The sequence below is a fragment of the Heterocephalus glaber genome, unplaced genomic scaffold, assembly GCF_053883595.1.
Source record: "Heterocephalus glaber isolate CG9 unplaced genomic scaffold, H.glaber_assembly_v1.0 deba00001141, whole genome shotgun sequence".
Classification (NCBI taxonomy): domain Eukaryota; kingdom Metazoa; phylum Chordata; class Mammalia; order Rodentia; family Bathyergidae; genus Heterocephalus; species Heterocephalus glaber.
In genome coordinates, this window is record NW_028258201.1 from 1,919,524 (window position 1) to 1,940,662 (window position 21,139).

Below are 21,139 nucleotides of genomic sequence, written 5' to 3' on the forward strand. Positions count from 1 at the left end.
GCCCCGCCCCGCTCCGGGCTGGCACACCCCCTTCCCCCTCCCGACAAAGCGCCCTTGTGTCCCCCACCCGCGTCCGCCGCGCAGGCCCCGGGGAACCTCGGCGCCGAAGCGTCAAGGGAGCCCCTCGGATACTACCCCCCCAAGCCGATGCCACGCTGTCGGCCCCCGCAGATTCACCTCAGTCCAGAAAAGATCGATCTTAATTTGAAAGCGATTTTATGTGCGAGGGAGAGGGGAAAGGACCCCAAGAGACTCGGGGCAAAATTCATGCAGCCCCAGGCTCCACAGACTGGTGTCTCCTCGCAGTTATCAGGCCAGGATCCGGGGTGACCAGCACTTAGCCCGGGCTGGAGAAGAGCTGAGAGGATGGACCCCCCCCCCCCGCCCACTGCATCCATCGACCAGCCTGGGCCTGGGATCCCCGCCCAGGCCCTTCCCGGGCAAGGCCAGTGCCCGGGAGCCCCAGGGACAGACCACCCCAGGGCCCCTTGCCCAAATACCCATGCCACCACTGGCATTTCTTAGTCAACCTGGGGAAGTACAGTACTTCTTTGAGTCTAACTGCAAGTCTTTATCCTCAGAAGGAATTTGAAATAGATGGGCTCCCTCATGGCACCAGCCCCTCCACCACCTTCCTGTCTGACCGCAGGAGGTGATGCAAGCAGAGCCTGGGCCAGGATGTGACAGCCCCTCCCTCTTCCAGTGGCCCCATGTGCCAGGTCTGGGAGGAAGGCGGCCTCTTGCGCCCACCGACTTTCAAGTCAGTCTGGGGGCCTCCCCCAACACCCACCTCTGGGGGAGGTTCCCCTTCTCCCCTCAGGTAGCGGGGAGGTCAAGCCAAGGAAGCAGGGTCCTCGGAGCAGAGCCAGTGCTCTGTGATGGAGGAAAGACAGGGTGAGAAATCACCCCAAACCACGGGAGACCCCAACAGTTTAGACTCAAGGCCGCCACAGGGAGCCGTGCAGGCCCTCAGGGACCTGCACCCCTGACGGGATACCAAGCACGACCCTTGGAGGCTCGGTGGTCGCCCTGGGGTCTGTGCCGTGCTCCTCGCCTGAGGTTCCATCTGGGAACGCGGCCCCTGCCACCCTGCCCCAGGACTCAAGTCCCCTGGAGGGCGCCCCTCAGTTGCCAGGAGGGGCCTCAGGCCAACTGGTGGGGAGCCTCGAGCATCTCCATGAGGAAGGTGTCGATGGGAGTGTCACCAATGAGCTTGAAGAAAAACAGATGCTCTAGACACTTAAGGCCGATGGACCGGAGGGCAGGAAGACGTAGCAGCAGCTTGGCAAACCTGGGTGGAGGAGGGAGAAGGCGGGTGAGGAGGCGGCACTCCGGCCCCGAACAGGCTCCCCTCGCCCTCGCGCCGGGTCCTCCTGGCCCGCTCACCGTCCCTGCTGCTCAGGGTACTTCTGTTTGCAGTAGGTCTCCAGTGACGCGTACACTTTCTCCCGCAGGACCTCCACCTCGCTGGGGTTGGACAGACCCTTGGCATCTGCAATGCAGGGAAGACACACAGACAGACGAGATGTGACCATAGGATCCCCCTTTAGGGCTCCTACTTGGCCCCTGCCTGATGCCTGGCGAGGGAAGCCGGGCCCCCTGGGTTTGTGGGATGGGATCAGAGAGGGTGGAGGCAGCTTTTTCTGGCGTTGGCTGGGAGATTCCGGGCTGAGGTCTTACTGAGGGGCGGCTGGGTAATTTAGGAGTCTCCGGAGCAAAGGAGGCACCAAGGCTGCCTTGATCTTGAGGGACAGGGCTGGCTCCTTACCTGGGTTAAACAGAATGATCGCCCGCAGGCAGCCAAGCTCTGTCTTGTCCATCCTCATGTCCCGCATTTTGGACACTAGCTCTGTCAGCACCCTGGAGAGGGACCTGCAGGTCACTCAGAGGTCACCGCTCAGCCAGCCTTGGACTCGGACCAGCCTACAGCCCCACCCCCTGGGCTCACAGGCCAGCCCAGGCCAGGGCCACTGACCGGTCGAAGATGGCTCCCACGCCTGCAGAATGGGCCGAGTTTCGGTGCACGTGGAGGCCCGTGGCAAGCAGGATCCCATCCCGGACATCAATGGACCGGTGGGAGAAGGAGGCGATGAGGAGCTCATTCCAGCCTAGGAGGAACAGCAAGGGTCAGGAGCCAAGGGTCAGGCGCGGGGTCAGGGCACATCAGGGGAGAAGAAAGAGGTGGCCGGGCCAGCAAGCTCGCTCCCTGAGCATGCAAGGGAAGGCCAAGGGTCACCGGCGGTCAAAAGGCCACAGGGGGTCAAGTGCCAAGAGGTCAGAGGGCTTCAAGGTCACTGACCTGCCCGTAGCAATATGACCTGGTCATCCAGAGGCAAGGAAGAAAAGTGGGGGATCCTCTTCGCCCACTCAACAAGGGTGAACAGCTGTTTGTCAGCTGCCTGACAGATATTTGTCACGGGGTCATTTGGCTGCAGGGGAAAGGGGATGACTTATGGGAGGTCTGGAGGTACACCGGGAGTTCCCGGTAAGAAGATCCGACACCCCTCCTTAGATATGATCTCCCTGCAACCCCACCTAAGCCGATCCCAATAACTCGGGCTTCTCTCCTGGCATTCATGTAAACCGTGATTGCTTTGGGACTCGCCAGTGGTTCTGCCAAGGGCAGTGTGGATGGAGCGAGGGGCCACACCCACCTCAGCCCTCTGAGGCCTTGTGAGGCAGCACCGCAGTCCCGGTCCCGGGCAGTGGAGAAGGGCAGGGGACAGGACAGACCTAGAGCCCCTCCCCCAGCCCGGGGAGGTCTCGAAGGAGAAGGCCGATGCTGCCCCATCACCCAGCACTCACACTGCTGCCGCCGCTACCCCCGGTTCCCCCGGGACTCTCAACGCCCTGATCACTCTTCTGCTCCACAGCGAGCTCTGCCTCCAGGATCCTGTCCACGGGCATCTCCTCAGGGGCTCCCCCAGGCCCCTCCCCATCGCCGTCCTTGTCCTTCCCCCGCTGCCGCTCCTCCTGCACCGCTGGAGGGTGCGGGGAGAGAAAACAAAAAGTCAGCGGCCAGTCACAAGGGGTTCTCAGCCATTCTGGGGTCTTCTCAGGGTCTGATGTCTCCGGGAGGTATTTATAACAACTGGGGCGTTCACTCGAAAAGGTGGACCGGGCAGTCTGCAAGCAAAGGTTATGAGAGGGCGGACCCAAGAGGGCTATAGAATTAGGGAGGAAGCCAGCGCTTAAACAGGCACACTGTGTACCAGGAAACGTGCGAATGAACATGCTTTGACAGCTACTGAAATCTAAGGGACCTGTGAGCTCCTTCCCACTTTTAAAGACCAAAGACGTGGGGCTCAAAACAGTTCAATAGCTTGCTTAAATTCACACAATACCTCGGCAGGCCACGCATCTGAATCCAAAACACCTGGCAACAACGCACATGCTCTCCTGACTGAGGATCACAGCAGGACAATGGGCACTGGCCTAGGGATTCAGAGCTGCGCTTTCTGATCCCGGCCTTGCCAATCTTTCACTGCAGGACCTCGGGAAAGCCAGGCCTCCTCGGCCTCCTCCCTTTGAAGGAGGGGGTGGTAACAAAGAGACCCTGAAGAGTTTCTCTCAGAACTCTAGGCCCAGACCTAAGAAGATGGAGACGCAGAAGAGGGAAGGTAGCACTGAGGTCTTCAGTGAGGTCTGCAGCTTAAGGAAGCAGAGGCTCAGGGGTGAGAGGGAAGATCACAGAGAACCAGAGACAGTGGCGAGGAGGGACCGCTGTGGTGGGAGAGACACAGAAGCCCATTGTCACTGAGAAAGGCTGTCCTACCCCAGGACTAGACCGGGCTGAGATTGGTCCTGGTGGAGGCCACAGAAGCATTCACAGGGAAACTTAAGGGAAGAACCAGAGCAGGGTACTAAGGGGAAGCACGAATGAGAGGAGGCGCCAACATCGCCCCCTGGAGGACAGAGGGAAGAGTTCGGCATCCTCGACAGGTACACAAGCTGAGGTCCCAGTGCGGCAGGGCCTGTGGCCGGGAAACCTGCGTGACAGGCCCTTACCCTCCCTCTTCATGCCGGTGGCCAGGCACTTCTGATAGCGGCAGTACTGACAGCGGTTCCGCTGGCGCTTGTCCACCGTACAGTCTTTGTTGTCCCGGCACGAGTAGGTCAAGTCCTTGCGGATAGTGCGCTTGAAGAAGCCCTTGCAGCCCTCGCAGCTGTAAACGCCATAGTGTTTGCCTGCAAGGGTATGGAATAGCAGTGAGAAGGCTGCATGGCGACCTCCTCCTCATCGTAAGTCTCCTACCAATCTTCCCCAAGCCAGGCTCAATCCAAGTCCTCCCTGTGATTGCCAAATACAGACGAGGAACCAGGGGAGGGATGGCGAGCCCCACCCTCAGTCGGAAATGCTGCACTGGCCACTCTGTCCCTCTGATTGCCCTTCTTCCATGCCATATCTGAGCCTCAGGCTCCTCGGCTCCCCCAGCCTCCCAACCCTAGGAGCCAGGGAATCCCGCAGGTGACTCCCGGCCCAGACTCCCTTCCCTGTGCCTACACTCTAAGCCCCGTACCTGAGCTTCGGTCCCCGCAGATTGCACAGAGCCGTTTGCCAGCCCCAGGGCCACCTGGAGGGGGTGGACAGTGCAGGCCCCGGACCCCTAAGACTGGTGGCTTCACATCTTCAGGGGTGCCAGACCCACCCCCAGGGAGCGACACTGTTGAGTTAATCTGGGATGGGGGAAATAGGGAAGTCATAGGGAGACGCGTTGGGAAGGATGACCTCTCAGAGGCCATGGAAACCATCCCCTACCACTAGGCTGGGTCCTGCCCTGCCCATTCCAGAAGGCGTCAGTTACACGGCAGTCTGGTGAAGGGCCATCCTGGGACGGAGCACAACCCCAAAGAGTACAGACATAAACAGTTCTCCCCTAAAACTGGGCGACACAGTGATCCTGAAGGGTACGTGTCTTGGAAGGCCAGATGGGATCAAAAGGGCAGAAAATCACTGATAGCTGAAAGGGATATCAAAAATATTGGGGGAGGGGGTTAAATAGTTACAGGCTTGAGGAGGAAGCATGCACTGAAACATCAGCCACCTCAGGAAGAGCAAGGGTTCTCACAGGGACCACGGGCCTGCTAGAACTAGAGGACTGGAAGGTCCATGGGCCATGAGGAAGTGCACAAAAGTATCTGGGGTTACAGGGAAGTGAAGTAGGGAGGCAGTAAGTGGGTCACAACCTCTCACCTGGGGGCTGCTGACAGGCCCGGAGAATCCTGGGGGAGCTGGAGGGGGCAGACCAGGGGACCCCATGGAAGAACTGATGACTGGGAAAGGGGAGCCCAGGGGAGGGGGTGGCATTGGGGGTGGGGGTGGGGCTCCAGAGCCTCCAAGGGATGAGGCTGAAGGGGGCAGTGGAGGTCCAGGAGAAGGGGGAGGAACCCCCTGGGGAAGGGGATTTGGAGAGGAGCTGTCCGGGCTTCGCGAGTCTGAGGGAGGGTACACAGGGGCAGAGAGACACACACAGAGACAGGAGAGAGAAAAAGAGTATGAGTCTCCAATCATCCACCTGGGGACTTCAATTCTCCAACACCCCCCACCTAGCCCTCCACCCACCCCAGGCACGATGCCCAAGTCCAGAAATATTCCCAGTCGTGAAACAGTTTAACTCCTGTGGTGAGAACAGGGGTTGACTGAAGAGAAAGAGAATATATCAGGTGAGAAAGCATTCCAGCAAAGCATCCGAATGAATACCAGGTCACCCCACGCCGACCTGTCTCGTGGGTGGGGCAGCACGTGGGGTAGACCAACCAACCCTCCATTACCACTTAGAGCAGAGAGCCAGAGCGTGCAGAGGAAAGAGGCGGGAGAGAACCTCCTAGGGAAGCAGCAGCTGCCTTCCAAAGTCCAGAGTCCTTAAGCTCAAGGCGGATCGTGTCCTTCCCACGCCCCGGACCTCGGGCGAGGGGCCTCGAGTGGCCTCGGCTGGGAGGGCGGAAGCTCCCCCTGCCCGCCCCGCCCAGCCCCGGGGAGGGCGCTAAGGCCCTCGGGAGGGAGAGGGCGCGTGTTTACAAACAAGGGGGCGGGAGCCGGGCACAGCGCGGGGAGGGTATGGGGGAGGGGTGCAGACAGCGCGGTCCCTAACTCGCCTGCCGTCCGTTCGGACACTCACCCCGCCCTCTGTCGCCCATCCCGTCCCGTCCAGCCTCCCCCGGCTCCGGCTCCGGGGTTTGTTGTTCTCCTGCTGCCGCCGCCGCCGCCGCTGCCGCCGCGGGACCCAGCCAGGGCCGTCGCCGCCGCCACCGGGACGCGACCCCACAATGCATTTCTTTTCGCACCCCCACCGGCCCACACTGCCCTGCGGCATGCCGCTGGGGGAGGAAGGGCGGGCGAGCGGCCCAGGACATGACTCCTGGCTGAGTGGAGGGGCACCGGAAGGGTGCCAGGGATTCCCAAGGACCGACCAGGGGACTAGCTGAGCACGAAGGAGGCCCAGAGGAAAAGACTCTGGCCTGGGTCGGGTCGAATTAAGCGCTTCGCTGGGCTAGGTACCGAAATGACAGCACCGACATGGCAGCCATCTTTGTACAGACGGGAAGTCTCGCCTCTAGTTCCCGCCCCCTCGCCCAGTTGGAAACCCAGAAGGCAGTCTCCAGCGGCCTGTTAGCCGGCCTCGCCCACCCTCCCCTCAAATAACCTCACGCTCGCGCACGCGCGCTACCACCGTAGGCCTTCACGGCTTCCAGGGTGCCGCCATATTGGTAAAGGTACGGTATTGGGGTGGAGGGAGATCGGAACTTCCTGTTCTCGCGGGAGCTAGAGGCGTGACTGCCACGTCCGTGCAAACCGGGAAAGGAGAGGACCCCGGAGCCGGTGAGAATTCCCTGCTTTTCCCTACTGTCTTTTCCAGGCCTTTTCACCAACTAATGGGTCATAGAGACGAGGCCCAGAGAGTCCATAAAGTGGCGGATTAAAGGCTAGAGCGGGGGGGGGGCTGCATCCGTAAAGGAGGTCGGGATTAAAGAGAACTGGTGTTGGGAACAATGTGGGTGGGGACGGAATGGAAAGGGGGAGCATCCCATAGAAGTAGACGGAGGGCACAAGCGGATTAAAGCGGAAACCCCGTAGGTAGAGTTGAGAGTCAAGTGGAATCGTTGTCTCTGTCCCTCTGGTCAGCGTGATGGCCAGCGGCCTGCGGGCCCCACACTGGGTGGCAGTGGGACTGCTGACCTGGGAAGCCTTAGGGCTGCTGGTGGCCGGACACGGGGCTCATGGTGACTCGCATAAGGACGTGCAAGAGGACTTCCCTGGCCACAGCCACAGGCACTCACATGAGGATTTCCACCATGGACACAGCCATGCCCATGGCCATGGCCACACTCACGAGAGCATCTGGCATGGGCACACCTACGGTCACGACCATGAACATTCACATGAGGACCTGCACCATGGCCATGGCCGTGGCCATTCCCATGAGAGCCTCCACCAAAGAGGACATGGACATGACCACGAACATAGCCATGAACACAGCCATGGAGGCTTCAGGGAGCCTGCGTCCCTAGGCATCAAGCATGACCTGGACACTGTCACTCTCTGGGCCTATGTGAGTCCCCAGGGCATGGGGGAGAGAGGAACTGGTTCTGGATTGTTGAGAAACTCCACAACATTCACCCTTACTTTCCTTCACCAGGCACTGGGGGCCACAGTGCTCATCTCTGCAGCTCCATTTTTCGTCCTCTTCCTCATCCCAGTAGAGTCAAACTCCCCCCGACATCGCTCTCTGCTGCAGATCTTGCTCAGTTTTGCTTCTGGGGGGCTCCTGGGAGATGCCTTCCTACACCTCATCCCTCATGCCCTGGGTGAGTAACCTCTGCACTGTGCTTCAAAGTTTAGATTGTTTTATTCATTGAGAATAAAAGGTTCCTGTCTCCTCTGTGACCCCTGGAAGGTCAGCCCTTGGGTGAGGTAGTCAGCACTGTGTGGTTTCACAACTCCAGGGGTGCTACCGTATTGGTAAAGGTATTGGGCAGTGGGAGAATGGAGCTTCCTGTGCTCGTGGTAGTCCCTCACCTTCACCTGGCTTTCTTCTCTCCTTCCTGTAGAACCTCATTCTCACCACACTCTGGAGCAGCCCGGACATGGACATTCACACAGTGGTGAGGAAGAAACGTGGCTACCAGGGTCAGGGTGCTGAGGAACGTCTGTCTTTCCTCGCGCTTCCTGTCCTGCACTTGAGGAGGACACTGGGACCTCCATGTCCCTTAATGTGTCAATGCCTCTATTCCCAGGCCAGGGCCCCATTCTGTCTGTGGGGCTGTGGGTTCTCAGTGGAATTGTCGCCTTCCTGGTAGTGGAGAAATCTGTGAGACATGTGAAAGGAGGACACGGACACGGTCATGGACACGGACACGGTCATACTCACAAAAGTCACGGACATGAACACCAGGGTGAGCCCAGGAGCGACTGCACTGAAAGCTGCCTTGCCCCCCTGAGGATCCCCTCCTGTTATCCCTGTCAAGAGGAGCAGCCTGCCCTTTGAGGACATGTCAGAAAATTTCTATTCTCTGTTCTGACCAACTCCTTTCTTCCTTCAGAGCAACCTTCAAAGGAGAAGCCCAGCTCCGAGGAGGAAGAAAAGGAAGCAGGAGGATTGCGGAAGAGGAGAGGAGGGAGCACCAGGCCCAAAGATGGCCCAGTGAGACCTCAGAGCCCCGAAGAAGAAAAAACAGGTTCAGGTAAGGGCCAGAGACGGTGATAAGGTTGAGCCAGGGTCATCATGGTGAGTGAGGCACTGGGAATGTGATGGCAGGCGTCAGGGAGACCTGAAGGGCTGCATGGGAAGAGGTCTCTGAGGGCAAGTGGGACAGTGGCTGACCAGGACTGGGACTGGTGGTAACCAACACCGCTAATTGTTTTTCCTTCCTGTCCTGTACAAGACCTGCGTGTGTCTGGGTACCTGAACCTGGCTGCTGACTTTGCACACAACTTCACCGACGGCCTGGCCATTGGTGCGTCCTTCCGTGGGGGCCGAGGGCTGGGCATCCTGACCACAATGACTGTCCTGCTACATGAAGTGCCCCATGAGGTTGGGGACTTTGCCATCTTGGTCCGGTCTGGCTACAGCAAAAAGCAGGTTGGTGAGATGTCCACCAAACATAGTTGCCCTAGGGTCGGGATGTAGCTCAGTGGTGCCAGACCTGCCTAGCAAGGGCAAGGTCCTGAGTTCAATTCCTGGTACTGAAGGAAAAAAAAAACATTGCCTTAAACACATATCCCTGCTCACTCACCCCAAGCCCAGGACTGCCTCTCATTAGTTCCAAACAGGCTGTACTGTTACTGGCAACAAATCTCTAGAAGTGAGGAGGAAGAAGTTTCTTTGTCCTGTAGCTCAGCTCTTTATTTGTTTTTTGCAGTACTGGATATTGAACTCAGGGTGTTTGCACTGAACTACATTCCCAGCCCTTTTTGCTTTTTTATTTTGAGAAGGGATCTTGCTAAATTGCCCAGATTGGCCTTGAACTTGAGACCTGCCTTAGCCTCCCAGTGCTGGGAATACAAGCCACGGTGCCCAGCCTAGCTCAGTATCTCTTGAAATTTAGTCTGTAAACTGTCCGAATGGTTTGCAAGTGGTCTTCACACAGACACATCCTACTGAATCAGAAGGCTCTGTGGAAAGAACCTCTTTGATTTCTTAAGGTTTTTCAGGAAATGTGTTTTAGAAATCCCCTCCCATTTTTAACTAGCTTTTTAGTTTCCAAACACATGCACCCTACACCTGTGCAGCTACCCCCTGCCAGCCACATCTAGACCACTGCTAATCCTTAGCCAATGCTGAGTGCCTCTCTCTTTCCTGTCCACCAGGCAATGCGTCTACAGCTCCTGACTGCAGTAGGGGCATTGGCAGGCGCGGCCTGTGCCCTCCTCACTGAAGGCGGGACAGTGGGCAGTGCAAGTGCAGGTGGTGCTGGTCCCGGCTGGGTTCTGCCGTTCACTGCCGGTGGTTTTATCTACGTTGCAACCGTGTCCGTGTTGCCTGAGCTGTTGAGGGAGGCGTCACCTTTGCAGTCACTTCTGGAGGTGCTGGGGCTGCTGGGGGGAGTCCTCATGATGGTGCTGATTGCCCACCTCGAGTGAGGGGTGGGATGGCGGCCCTACCCCTGCTCCAGACCTCTCCCCTGACTCCAGGGCAGGGGTCTCTCGGGGGCGCTGGAAGGCCTGGGCAGAACATCTGCCAAAGTAAGCTGTTGAAACCTAGGAGAGTGGTGACTTGGGGATCAGAGGGGCTGTGGAGGGGAGAGAGAGGCCAGAGGGACCAGAGTTGGGCACTGCCTGACCAATTGATAGCTTGGGGGATAAAGGAGGCCTCAGAGAAGGCTGAAAGGGAAAGAGGTGACAACAGCCCGGCTGCCCTGGCCCCACTTGTTTTCAGAGGACCAGGCTGCCACATGCTGGGTTCTCTAAGGTGCACCTCCCTCTCCCACCGCTGGTGGAGGCGTCAGGGAAGACCAGAGCACTGGACCGAGGGGCTAGCAGGAGGTGACCGGAGTAAACATCAATCGTGCGTCCTGATTTGGGGGTGATTTGGAGTAGGGGTGGGAGAGGGTTAGTTGGTAATCTCCTAGCCTGATTTGTTTTGTTTCTATTCGTTTTTATATCACTGTTTAAATCGGGGGGGGGGTGACCGGAAATAAAGTCCTCGGCTCTTCCGCCCCACTTGCAGTCTTTGTCTCCTTGGGGGGAATGGGGCCCCTGGTCTCCCCCACTGCCCAGGCCCCCAAACGCTGGCGTCTGGCCACGCCCCCGCGGTGGGAGGTCGGCCGCGCTGGTGGCCGCAGATGGCCTAGGGCTGGGGGGACTTCCTCTGGCCGCGGCTTGGCCTTGCCACGCCCCCTGCGCGTTCGGATTGGCCCGGGGCGCGGAGTGCCCGCCCACCCACGGCCCGCCATGACGACTCAGCTCCGGCTCCGCTCCGCGCTGGCCCTGGTCACAGGTTGAGGGGTCCTCTCCCAGGGCGGGTCGGGGGTGGAGTGATGTCAGGGGCGCGCCCTCAGACCCCGCGAGCTCCACGGCCTCTGACCCGTTGCCCCAATTTTACTGACCTTGCGCTCTGACCTCTGACCCCGAGCCCCCCTCCGCGCGTTCTCCCACCCAGGTGCGGGCAGCGGCATCGGCCGAGCGGTCTGTGCGCGCCTGGCCAGAGAGGGGGCCACCGTGGCCGCCTGTGACCTGAACGGGGCAGCGGCGCACGAGACGGTGCAGCTGCTGGAAGGGCCGGGGAGCGCGCAAGGGGCGCCCCGCGGGAACCACGCCGCCTTCCAGGCTGACGTGTCCGAGGCCAGGGCGGCCAGGAGCCTGCTGGAGCAAGTGCAGGTGAACGACGGCGACGCTGCCCCACTGGCCTTGGCTCTTTGTGGTGTTCTCGTGTGTGACCCCCCCCCCCCGCAGGCCTGCTTCTCTCGCCCGCCATCTGTCGTTGTGTCCTCTGCCGGCATCAACCAGGATGAGTTCCTGCTCCACATGTCTGAGGATGACTGGGACAAAGTCATAGCTGTCAACCTCAAGGTGGTGACCCCTGAGCCTGTAACTTCTGTCCCCGGCCCCAGCCCGGGCCGGGAGTTGGAGGAGGGCTGTCACCGGGCTGACCCTCCAGCCTGTCACCCTCTCTGGCCAGGGCACCTTCCTAGTCACTCAAGCTGCAGCCCAGGCCTTGGTGTCCAGTGGTAGTCATGGCTCCATCATCAACATCAGTAGCATCGTTGGCAAGGTCAGCTAAGGGGGTGAGGTCAGCCCGGGGCACAGAGACCAGCCCCTTCTTGAGAGTCCCCTCACCCTAGATCTCCCTCCTGCAGGTGGGGAACATGGGGCAGACAAACTATGTGGCATCCAAAGCTGGTGTGATTGGGCTGACTCAGACCGCAGCCCGGGAGCTTGGACGGTGGGTCGGACACCAGGGACTCGGGGGGACCTCGCAGAGGCATGTAGGGCCCTGAGGGAGGGGTCAGCATTCTGCCCAGAGTCACCAGCCACTCTCCCTTCCACAGACATGGGATCCGCTGTAACTCTGTCCTCCCAGGGTTCATGACAACACCTATGACTCAGAAAATTCCACAGGCAGTAAAGGACAAGGTAGGAGGCTGTGGGTAGAGGAAGAATAGGTTGGAGACCCAACCTCTCTGGGCTTGAGCTGGGCATGGAGCATGGCAAGCAGACGTTGATAAATGTCTGAAGGATAAAGACAAAAGGAGAGAAGCACACTCTTCAAAAAAAAAAAATCGATAAAAAACCCACATGTGAATGTTTCCTTACAGGTGATCGGAATGATCCCGATGGGACACATGGGGAGCCCTGAGGGTGAGCACCGAGTGGGCAGGTGGTCCTGAGAGGGGCTGAGTGAGGAGATCCCAAGTGCTGTATCTCTGAGGGTAGCACCAAGCCTGGGTGGCTGCTCAGGGACCACAGACGTGAGTGGGATTCTGCCCCTCGTTTCTGTAGATGTGGCAGATGTGGTTGCTTTCCTGGCATCTGAAGACAGTGGATACATCACGGGGGCCTCAGTGGAAGTCACTGGTATGAGGCCCATGTGAGGAGGCAGAGGGCAGAGAAGTGGAACCCAGACCAGATGGGAGAGCAAGCGAGGGGAGCCTGGAGCCACTGGGAAGGGCGGAGGGTCCCAAGGCCGGGACAGAAGTGGGCACCCCGGCCCATTTCACTCTCCACCCATGCATCTGCCCCAATGTTCCTGCCCCTCCCAGGAGGCCTTTGGATGTAACAGCCTCAAGGACCCTGGACTCTGCTCACTCCCCCACCACTCTGCCTGGCCTCCTGCTGACCAGGACTCTAAGTTCCCAGGCTACAAAAGGGGTGGCAGCGTATGGCTCAAGAATGCTGAATATGGGGGGCAGGGGTGCTTGTGACCCTAATAAATTCCAAATCCTCTTCCCTGCCACCTCCGGTTCTTCTTGTGTCCAGGCCCTCAGACCCTTCCCCACCTCCCCCTCTTTCCCTTTCCCTAAGGATTGTTCCCTTTCACTGCCTGGTCTCCCAGGGCAACCCCCGCCGCCGGGTGTGAGAGCAAAGTGTATGTCACTGTGTCTGCGTGACACTCCGGGTCTTTTTGGAGGGAGGGGGTTCTGCCCCACCCCCTTTCACTGGCTCCAAGGCCAGTCCCTTCCCCCCCAAGCCTGGGTCCTGATGGTCCCCCAAGGGTGATTTGTTCTTGGCCCCGTGCTGGTGTCCAGTCTGGCCTGGGAAGGGGGCGTTGGAACAGGTGGCCCTCCCCCATCCTCTCCTTTCTCTCAGTCCCCCTCCCCTCTCGCTCCACCTTACAATAGCTGCAGCCGGCCTGGGGTCGGACGGGGGGATTAGGGGAGGGGGCCAGGATTAGGGGAATGGACCAGCCGTGAAAGGGGCTGGAGGAGAGCAGAAGGGAGGGGGCTGGGAGGAGGAGGAAGAAGGGGAGGGGGTCCGCGCTAATCGACTCCGGCGCCCACATAAGGACTGGCCACGGACAGAAGGAGAGGACAGGGAAGTAGGGGGGAACTGGGGTGGGGGGCGAGGGGACCCGCTGCTGACTTGTCCCACAGACAGGCCACCCCCTGGCAGCCTCAGCCCAAGTCCTAGAGCCCCACCTCGCCCGTCAAGGGCGCTTTTTCCCGGTATCCCTCTCACTCCCTGCCCTCAGCGGGGATGGCCCTGCTCCTTCCTCTTCTCTCGCCGGCGGGCCCTCTTCCTCTACTTGAGAGTCCTGGAAGGGGCTGCTGCCCACTCCCACTCCCACAGCAGACACCGCGTCCCCACCCCCACGCCCCTTCCCCGCGGGGGGTCCCGTCGCCCGTGTCCCCGCTTCCGCGTGGTCCTGGTCCTTCCGCGCCCCCTCCCCGCCCGGGCCGCGGCTCCTGATTGTCCAAACGCAATTCTCGAGTCTCTGGCTCCGGCCGAGAGTTGAGTCTGGACGTCCCGAGCCGCCGCCCCCAGACCTCGAGGGGAGAGCGGGTCGGAGGGCTCAGAGGGGCACAGCGGGGCCCGGGTGGCGAGGGGGATCGCGGGCACTCGGGATCTGGCTGCCTTCTCAGGACTTGAGGGCTGAGCAGCAGGGGATCTTTGAAGACTTTTCCCGGGACTCCAGACTGGGGGGTGCGAAGTTGTTGTGCGGGGGGGGGCGCCGGGGGGGAGCGCCCCCTCTCCCGAAACTGTCCCCTCCCGAGTCCGGCGACCCCCGGCCCCGCCCTCCGGAGCGAGGCCGGGGTGGGGCCCGGGGAAGGGGACGGCGGCGGAGGCGGCCACACGACACTCCGGGGCGGGAACAGAGGTCCCCCCACGTGGCGGGGACGGCAGGCGGGGAAGCCCGGGGTCCACGCCGCGTCCCTCCCGCCCGCGAGTGGCGGGCGACGTCCCGGCCGGCGGGGGGTGGAGAGCAGGGACAGCGGAAGTGACGTAGGGCCGAGCGCCCAGCCATGGCGGCGGCGGTGGCGGCGGCGGGAGCTGCTGTCTGAGCGGCGGCGGCGGCGGAGCGCGCGGACTCGTCCCGGAGCCCCGGCCTGAGCGGAGCGCGGCGGCGGCGGAGCGCGGACCCCTGAGCGGGGTGAGGGGGGCGGGCGGGGGCGCGCAGGGCCGGCGGGCGGGGTCTGCGCGAGGAGCGGCCCCTAACCCGCCTCCCGCGCCCCTTCCCCCTCCCCAGCCTCCCTGCGCCCTGGCGGCGGAGTCCCGGTGGGGGGTCTGTGCCCGGTCACCATGACGACGCCGGCGAATGCCCAGAATGCCAGCAAAACGTGGGAACTCAGTCTGTATGAGCTGCACCGGACCCCGCAGGTGATGAGGGTCCTCCCGGCCGGCTTCCTCCCTCCTCCCGGACCATTCTTTGCCCTATTCTGCCCACCCTGCCCAGTTCCACAGATTCCCTTGCCCTACCTTGGAATCACCTTAATCTTTTTGAAGCACTTTTACATTTATCCCATCTAATCCTCAGAGCAGCCCTGTTACAGAGGTAGACCTAATATTGCTATCTTCATTTGAAAGATAGCAAACAGGTGCCGAAATCACCTTCTGTGCCCCTCAGTTCCGTGTCATAGGTCAGTGCTTACAAGACAACTTGGGACTTGATGACATCCCCATCACATACGAGCACAGACACATGCACACTCCGTGCTGAGTCAGTGCAGTGGAGCCTCAGAACCTACATTTCTAATGCACTCTAGTGGATTTAGATCTACTTATTGCCAAGACCACACTTCTAAGAAATTCCATCTTCTCCAGGCCACACATCTGTGCCCCCACACCCCACCCTAGGCCTCTCACCAAACCTCAGGTCCTCCTGTCTCAAAGCTCCTTCTCTTAGTTAATGGTCCCTAATCTTTCTGTTCCTCATTTTCTCCGAGCCAGTAGCCCCTCTCAGAAGTCCCTTCTTCCTCAAGGGGCCAGTGTGGGTACTCACATTCTGCTGTCTCACTGTAGTATTTCTCAAAACTCCTCTCCAGTGAATCACTTGTTTCTAACTCCCTTTCCCTTGACCCACCACCACCTTTCCACTCCTTGATGCTCCAGGAAGCCATCATGGATGGTACGGAGATAGCAGTTTCCCCTCGATCGCTGCATTCAGAACTCATGTGCCCCATCTGCCTGGACATGCTGAAGAACACGATGACCACCAAGGAGTGCCTCCACCGCTTCTGCTCTGACTGCATTGTCACAGCTCTGCGCAGCGGGTAACCAGAGGGACGTATCTAAGGTGGGGAGAAGGGGGGGCCCCTCGCTGATCCTACCTGGCCGCACCGGACTGTCTGTCTCCTATCCTAGGAACAAGGAGTGCCCTACCTGCCGGAAAAAACTGGTGTCTAAGCGGTCCCTCCGGCCAGACCCCAACTTCGATGCCCTGATCTCCAAGATCTATCCCAGCCGGGAGGAGTACGAGGCCCACCAAGACCGAGTGCTCATCCGCCTCAGCCGCCTGCACAACCAGCAGGCACTGAGCTCCAGCATCGAGGAGGGGCTGCGGATGCAGGCCATGCACAGGTGTGGGACAGGTGTGGGGGTCAGGAGAGCCACAGCCCGGCTGGCAGGGCAGGCCCCTGGGTCAGACTCCTGGAACTGTCTCTGCTGCCTGCCGCTTCTAAGCCTCAGCTTCCCAAGAGCTGCCCACAGCCTGGTGGTTAGGCCTGGAGATCATGGTGGTAATTGCAGCTTCTTAGGTAAACAAGCGGCACTGTTCCTCTTAAGAAGAAACTGGCTCGCTCTCTTAGCTCCGTAGACATTAGAACAATAGAGTGAGCCTCTCTGTAATGTGTGTCCAGATGCAGACTTGATCCGGGAGGTCTAGAGTGGGGCCTGAGAGTGTGCATTCTGTAAGCTTCAGGCGGTGCCTATCAGCTGGCTCTTGGAGCACACTTTGAGTGGGAGAATCCATGATCTCAAGCAAGTTTCTCAACTTCTCTACGCCTGTTTCCTCAGCCATATGTCAGAGATCAACATGTAGGGTGCTGGGCACATCATGATCATCATTGAGATTTCCTCACTTGCTTCATTCTTTGACGTTTCAAGCCCCAGTGCTTGTCCTCAGTGCTTTCTAACCAGAGCTCCTTGCTTCTACAGGGCCCAGCGAGTGAGGCGGCCGATGCCCGGGTCAGATCAGACCACAACGATGAGTGGGGGAGAAGGAGAGGCCGGGGAGGGCGAGGGGGATGGAGAGGATGTCAGCTCGGACTCCGCCCCTGACTCGGCCCCTGGCCCTGCTCCTAAGCGGCCCCGTGGAGGGGGCGCAGGGGGCAGCAGTGTGGGGACAGGGGGAGGTGGTACTGGCGGGGTGGGTGGGGGCGCCGGTTCTGAAGACTCTGGTGACCGGGGAGGCACTGTGGGAGGGGGAACCCTGGGCCCCCCAAGCCCCCCAGGGGCCCCCAGCCCCCCGGAGCCAGGCGGAGAAATTGAGCTGGTGTTCCGGCCCCACCCCCTGCTCGTGGAGAAGGGAGAATACTGCCAGACTAGGTGAGAACCCACTTTCCGGACCTCTGAGAAAGCACAGCACACAGATGTCCGAAGAAATGGGCTTCGACCAAGCCCAGAAGCCTTCTGGAAAGTCTCCCCTGCCCTGTCCCCATTTGAGGCCTCCTGTCTCCTCACCCCCCAGGTATGTGAAGACCACTGGAAATGCCACCGTCGACCACCTCTCCAAGTACTTGGCCCTGCGCATCGCCCTTGAGCGGAGGCAACAGCAAGAGGCGGGCGAGCCAGGAGGGCCTGGCGGGGCCTCTGACACTGGGGGGCCTGATGTGGGCGGGGGGGAGGCCGGGGGCGGCCTGGAGGAGCCTGCTCTGCCCAGCCTGGAGGGCGTCAGCGAGAAGCAGTACACCATCTACATCGCCCCCGGAGGTGGAGCATTCACGGTGAGCGCCTCCTGCACTGCACCCAGGGGACAGGAGGCCAGGGGACCGGAGACCAGCAACCGGGCCCTCACCCTGCAGCCTTGCTCGCTGCTCCTCTCCGCTGCTCGCTGCCACCTCCTCTGTCCTGTCTCCCTCACTCTGTGCATTCCTGCTCCGCGCATCCCTTTTCTACTCTCTGCTTTCCTCCTCTCTTGGTCACCTTTTCCCTCTCATCCACTTCCTTTTCCATCTTCAACTTTGTCCCTGTTGCTCCCATCCCTCCCTAGACGCTGAATGGCTCGCTGACCCTGGAGCTGGTGAATGAGAAGTTCTGGAAGGTGTCCCGGCCACTCGAGCTCTGCTACGCCCCCACCAAGGATCCAAAGTAACCCCACAGGGGACAGCCTGACGACGGGGACAGTGGGGTGTCCCTGTGCCCCAGCCCACCACCCCAGCTCCTTCATCTCCTGGTGCCCCCAGCCCAGCCAGCAAGAGGACACAGTTGAGGACGAGTGGCTTTTATACAAAGTGTCTATATCAGATTCTTCTATATTGTACAGCGCGGGGCATGCGCCCCCACCCACCGCCTTTTCTATTGCCTCCCAACCGCCTAGCCAAGGTGATGAGGAAGGGGAAGAAGCCTCTCCTCATGCCTTCCAGCAACAACAAACTCGCTTCTTTTCCTCTTTGAACCCTGCAGTTCTGTGTGTGTTTATCAGGGGTGTACAAGAAAAGGATCGGGAGGGAAGCCTAGAAGTCATGTAGAGTCAGCCTTGGAAATGGGGAGGAGGAAATGGCCAAGGCTGTTCATGGCATGGAAATCCTGTTTTCCTGACTCCCCCAAGTTAGAGAATAAGTACAAAAATAGAGGGGGATTATCCGTGAAGCTGGAAGAGAGGCTGGAGAGTGGAGAGGTGTCGAGGCAGGGGCCCACCTCGCCCCTAAAAGCTGAGTTGCCCAGGCTGGAATCAGATCCCAGGCCACAGAGGAAGGCGGGAAATGAGTGCAGAGTGCAAGCTCTTGGTAGACTGGGCCGAATGGTGATGTTTGCAGGGAGATAATTCCTTGTCACCACGAGAAGCTGGTTTCTGTGAGTGGAAAGAAAAGAGGCATGCCGCTGGGGACAGTGACGCTGCGCCTGCTTCGCACACACAAGGTCCTGAGTTCGATCCCCGGGACCAAAAAAAAGCAGGTGGGGATCAAGAAACGCCCCAACTCGAAATCCTGGCACCCGGACTGCATCCCGTCCCGAAGAAGGGCGGGCAGGACTGGGGGCCGCGGTTACAGGAGCGCGCGGCCAGGGCGGGAGGACTCGCGGTCGGGGCCGCGCTGTGCCGAGGCAAAGGAGCCGGGTGGGGGCGGCAGGGTGATCCGCTGCTGCGGCCTGGGCCTCGAGTTCCGCGCACAGGGCTGGAGCCAGGAAGACCGATCGCCCTAGACACGCAGGAGGCACAGCCGCGCCCTCCACCCAGCCCCTGTGCCCCTCACTTCCTGTTTCCGCTGCCCTGGATGCCCCAAATCCTGCCCTCACCCGGTCCCGTGCGTCAGCCCAGCAGCGCGCGGCGCAGGTGAAACAGCTCGGTCTCTCAACTCCGGAGACAGGCAGCCGCCCTGGGGTCACTCGGCTGCGCCCCTCAAAGGGTCCCTGGTGCCCGCAGGCGCAGGCGGGCATCCTCCAAGCCGGTGAGTCCCGCAGGCCCAGTGCTGGCGCGAACCCCGAGCCCGGGCCGCAGAAGTAGCCGACAGCCACTCCCGGGCAGGAGCCCCTCCACCCGCCCCTGGATCCCGAGCATCCAGGGCGCGGCGCCCAGGACGTGGGGGAGCAGGCAGGTGGACCTCATCCCCGAGCTAAGGGGCAGAGGATCCGAGGGGCGCAGCCTGGGGAGACCCGAGGGAGCAGCATGACCCGGGCTGCTGGAGGCCCCCACACCGCCCGCCTCTCAGTCTCGCGCTGCACTCCCGCCCGTTTCTGCGGGCGCCGCCCCCCCGCCCACGTGACCGACCACTCGCAGACCCGGCTGTTGGGGTGACCTCCCGAGCACGGCCCTGCGCAGGCTCCCCTGCACCCCGAGGAGAAGCCACTGCCCCTGCCCGACGCCCTCTCGCCAGTGCGGGGAGAAGGGGCAACTGAGTCCGGGGCGCAAGGCTCCGGTTCCGTTCCGCCCTGCCCTCCAGTCCCTCCCAGCCGAGCCTGCGCGCGGGCCAGGCGACGCACGCGAAGTAAGAAGCGGACGGCGCTGTTTCCGAGGACGGAGCCGGCCCAGCGCGCGGGACAGAGGACGGAGGAGGTCATCTTGGGGTCCGAGGGGCCCGGGTTCAGATCTTCGCCCTGCCCTACACCACCAGATCTCGCTTCCGTGTCCTCAGCCGTGAAACGGGAAAATAAGGGGTTGGTGTGGGGATTTAATACAAGCACAGTAACGTTCCTGACCTCACTGCACCCCGCGGGGATGCCAGGCCGCAGCATCAGCTCCTGCCGGGAACTTGCTGGAAACGCACCTTCCGAGCCGAGCCAGGGCTGCGCACAGCCTGCATCCCCGGCACTCTGGGAGGCTGCGGCAAGAGAATCGCAAGTTGGAGCCCACATGCAGCTCAGGCCAAAGGCCCTGGGTTCAATTCCCAGTGCCGGGGGGGGGGGGCGCATTCTGGGGCCACCCCAGATCTCCTGCGAGGAAGGTTGTGAGGTCTCGGGACTGCAACAGCTCACGCCTCGTGTGGGTCTGACTGCTGATGGGCACGCGCGTCACGCCCGAGGACCGCTGCGTCCGCGGTCGCTCTGAGAAAGGCTGGCTGGTTTGCTTGGCGGGCTTGTGGGTTGATTTTTATGGTGCTGGGGACAGAACCCAGGACCTTGAGCGCTTCTCCCGAGCCACACCGCCGGCAAGGCCCTGGGGGGTCTTCACCCTGTGGAGCCGGAGGGGCCTCGAGGAGGAGGTGCCGGAGGGGAGGTGTGGGGGAGCCTCTGTTTTCTTTCCCTTCCCTCCCGTCTCCTCCATTTTACCTCCCTCGGGCTTCTCAGTCCGCAGCCGCAGCAGACCCCAGAGTGAGAAGGGGGAGGCGGAGCCTGAGGACAGGGCCCTCCAGGAGCGCTGGCCGCCGGGAGAGGCCTGAGGCAGCCCTGTCCTTGCCCAGCCACCCTCGGTTCCCTGGGAAACTTCCCACAGGTCCCCCACCAACTCCAGGGAGAAGGCAAGGGTCACCGGCGCCTCCGAGCTCTTCTTCATAGGCCCAGGTTGGGGCCTCCCACCTCTGACTCCGCTTCCAGCTCCCCATGGGGCTCTCCTCTTGGTCCAGTCACCCCCCACCCCGGCCAGGAGCCACGGAGATGGAGGAGAGGACAGGACAGACCCCAGCTTCTCGCCCACTGTGGCCCAGCAAAAGGCAGGGACCTGGAGGCAGAGATGGAGACCAGAGGAGGGAGCCGAGGGAGGCCGGAGAGGACTCGGGGAAAGGAGAACTGGGCTTTGCGACGTAAAATACAAGGAACATCCTAGAAAAGCTTATCATGAAGCATCCACAGAGGGCCCACTTGTTTCCTCTTCCAGTTGCATCTTTTTCCCCAGCGCCGCCAAGGTACCGAGCTCCAAACAACTGCCTCACGTCCCCTGCTCTGGGAAACTGGTTGTAAACAGACCAGCCAGCTGCCCCCCACTGTGCCCCGGGCAGCCCATTCTGGGCCTGACAGGGAGCTGTCTTCCCTCACCTCGGAGTTCCTTCAGGGAAGTTACTGGCGTGGGGGACTGTGCAGCAGCTGCATGGCTCCTGTTGATGGTACAGGCTAAGTGAGACCTGGTGCTTGTATTAACTGGGTATACTTTTTGGAACTTGGCAACATTTCCAC

At 60.8% G+C, this 21,139-nt stretch overlaps 4 protein-coding genes and 1 long non-coding RNA gene across 13 annotated transcripts; 3 read left to right on the forward strand and 2 right to left on the reverse strand.

Moving 5' to 3' along the window:
- Positions 1-199: 199 nt before the first annotated feature.
- On the reverse strand, positions 200-6,549 carry Rxrb (retinoid X receptor beta). Of its 7 annotated transcripts, none has more exons than XM_004846828.4 (10): positions 6,120-6,549; positions 5,195-5,436; positions 4,521-4,677; positions 4,009-4,188; positions 2,806-2,981; positions 2,300-2,429; positions 1,976-2,108; positions 1,769-1,860; positions 1,387-1,492; positions 200-1,291 (listed from the first exon to the last, which is right to left on the reverse strand). In XM_004846828.4, the coding sequence occupies exons 1-10, from the start codon at positions 6,352-6,354 to the stop codon at positions 1,144-1,146; spliced, it is 1,599 nt and encodes a 532-aa protein (XP_004846885.1). In that variant the 5' UTR covers positions 6,355-6,549; the 3' UTR covers positions 200-1,143. The 7 variants fall into 7 exon arrangements, with proteins under 7 accessions (XP_004846885.1, XP_004846884.1, XP_087066579.1 ...); XM_004846827.4 differs by having other exon boundaries at positions 1,769-1,872; XM_087210453.1 differs by lacking the exon at positions 6,120-6,549 and adding an exon at positions 5,823-6,000.
- Positions 6,550-6,678: 129 nt separating this feature from the next.
- On the forward strand, positions 6,679-10,660 carry Slc39a7 (solute carrier family 39 member 7). Of its 3 annotated transcripts, none has more exons than XM_004846834.4 (9): positions 6,679-6,820; positions 7,124-7,550; positions 7,638-7,806; positions 8,050-8,103; positions 8,236-8,394; positions 8,542-8,682; positions 8,884-9,080; positions 9,809-10,024; positions 10,377-10,660. In XM_004846834.4, exons 2-9 carry the CDS (start codon positions 7,128-7,130, stop codon positions 10,485-10,487), a joined length of 1,470 nt encoding a protein of 489 aa, XP_004846891.2. In that variant the 5' UTR covers positions 6,679-6,820; positions 7,124-7,127; the 3' UTR covers positions 10,488-10,660. The 3 variants fall into 3 exon arrangements, with proteins under 3 accessions (XP_004846891.2, XP_012928332.2, XP_004846892.2); XM_013072878.3 differs by having other exon boundaries at positions 8,299-8,394; XM_004846835.4 differs by lacking the exon at positions 10,377-10,660 and having other exon boundaries at positions 9,809-10,268.
- Positions 10,660-12,893, forward strand: Hsd17b8 (hydroxysteroid 17-beta dehydrogenase 8). The gene is made up of 9 exons (XM_004846836.4): positions 10,660-10,937; positions 11,100-11,317; positions 11,393-11,509; positions 11,619-11,711; positions 11,797-11,882; positions 11,989-12,073; positions 12,256-12,298; positions 12,440-12,514; positions 12,700-12,893. Exons 1-9 carry the CDS (start codon positions 10,688-10,690, stop codon positions 12,714-12,716), a joined length of 984 nt encoding a protein of 327 aa, XP_004846893.3. The 5' UTR covers positions 10,660-10,687; the 3' UTR covers positions 12,717-12,893.
- Positions 12,894-14,380: 1,487 nt separating this feature from the next.
- Ring1 (ring finger protein 1) lies at positions 14,381-17,990 on the forward strand. The gene is made up of 7 exons (XM_004846826.4): positions 14,381-14,528; positions 14,625-14,755; positions 15,488-15,648; positions 15,740-15,955; positions 16,532-16,921; positions 17,064-17,319; positions 17,586-17,990. The coding sequence occupies exons 2-7, from the start codon at positions 14,678-14,680 to the stop codon at positions 17,685-17,687; spliced, it is 1,203 nt and encodes a 400-aa protein (XP_004846883.1). The 5' UTR covers positions 14,381-14,528; positions 14,625-14,677; the 3' UTR covers positions 17,688-17,990.
- On the reverse strand, positions 17,801-19,259 carry LOC147828325 (uncharacterized). Its single transcript, XR_015450995.1, has 2 exons — positions 18,830-19,259; positions 17,801-18,386 (listed from the first exon to the last, which is right to left on the reverse strand). It is a non-coding gene; the product is annotated as an uncharacterized LOC147828325 (long non-coding RNA).
- Positions 19,260-21,139: the final 1,880 nt, after the last annotated feature.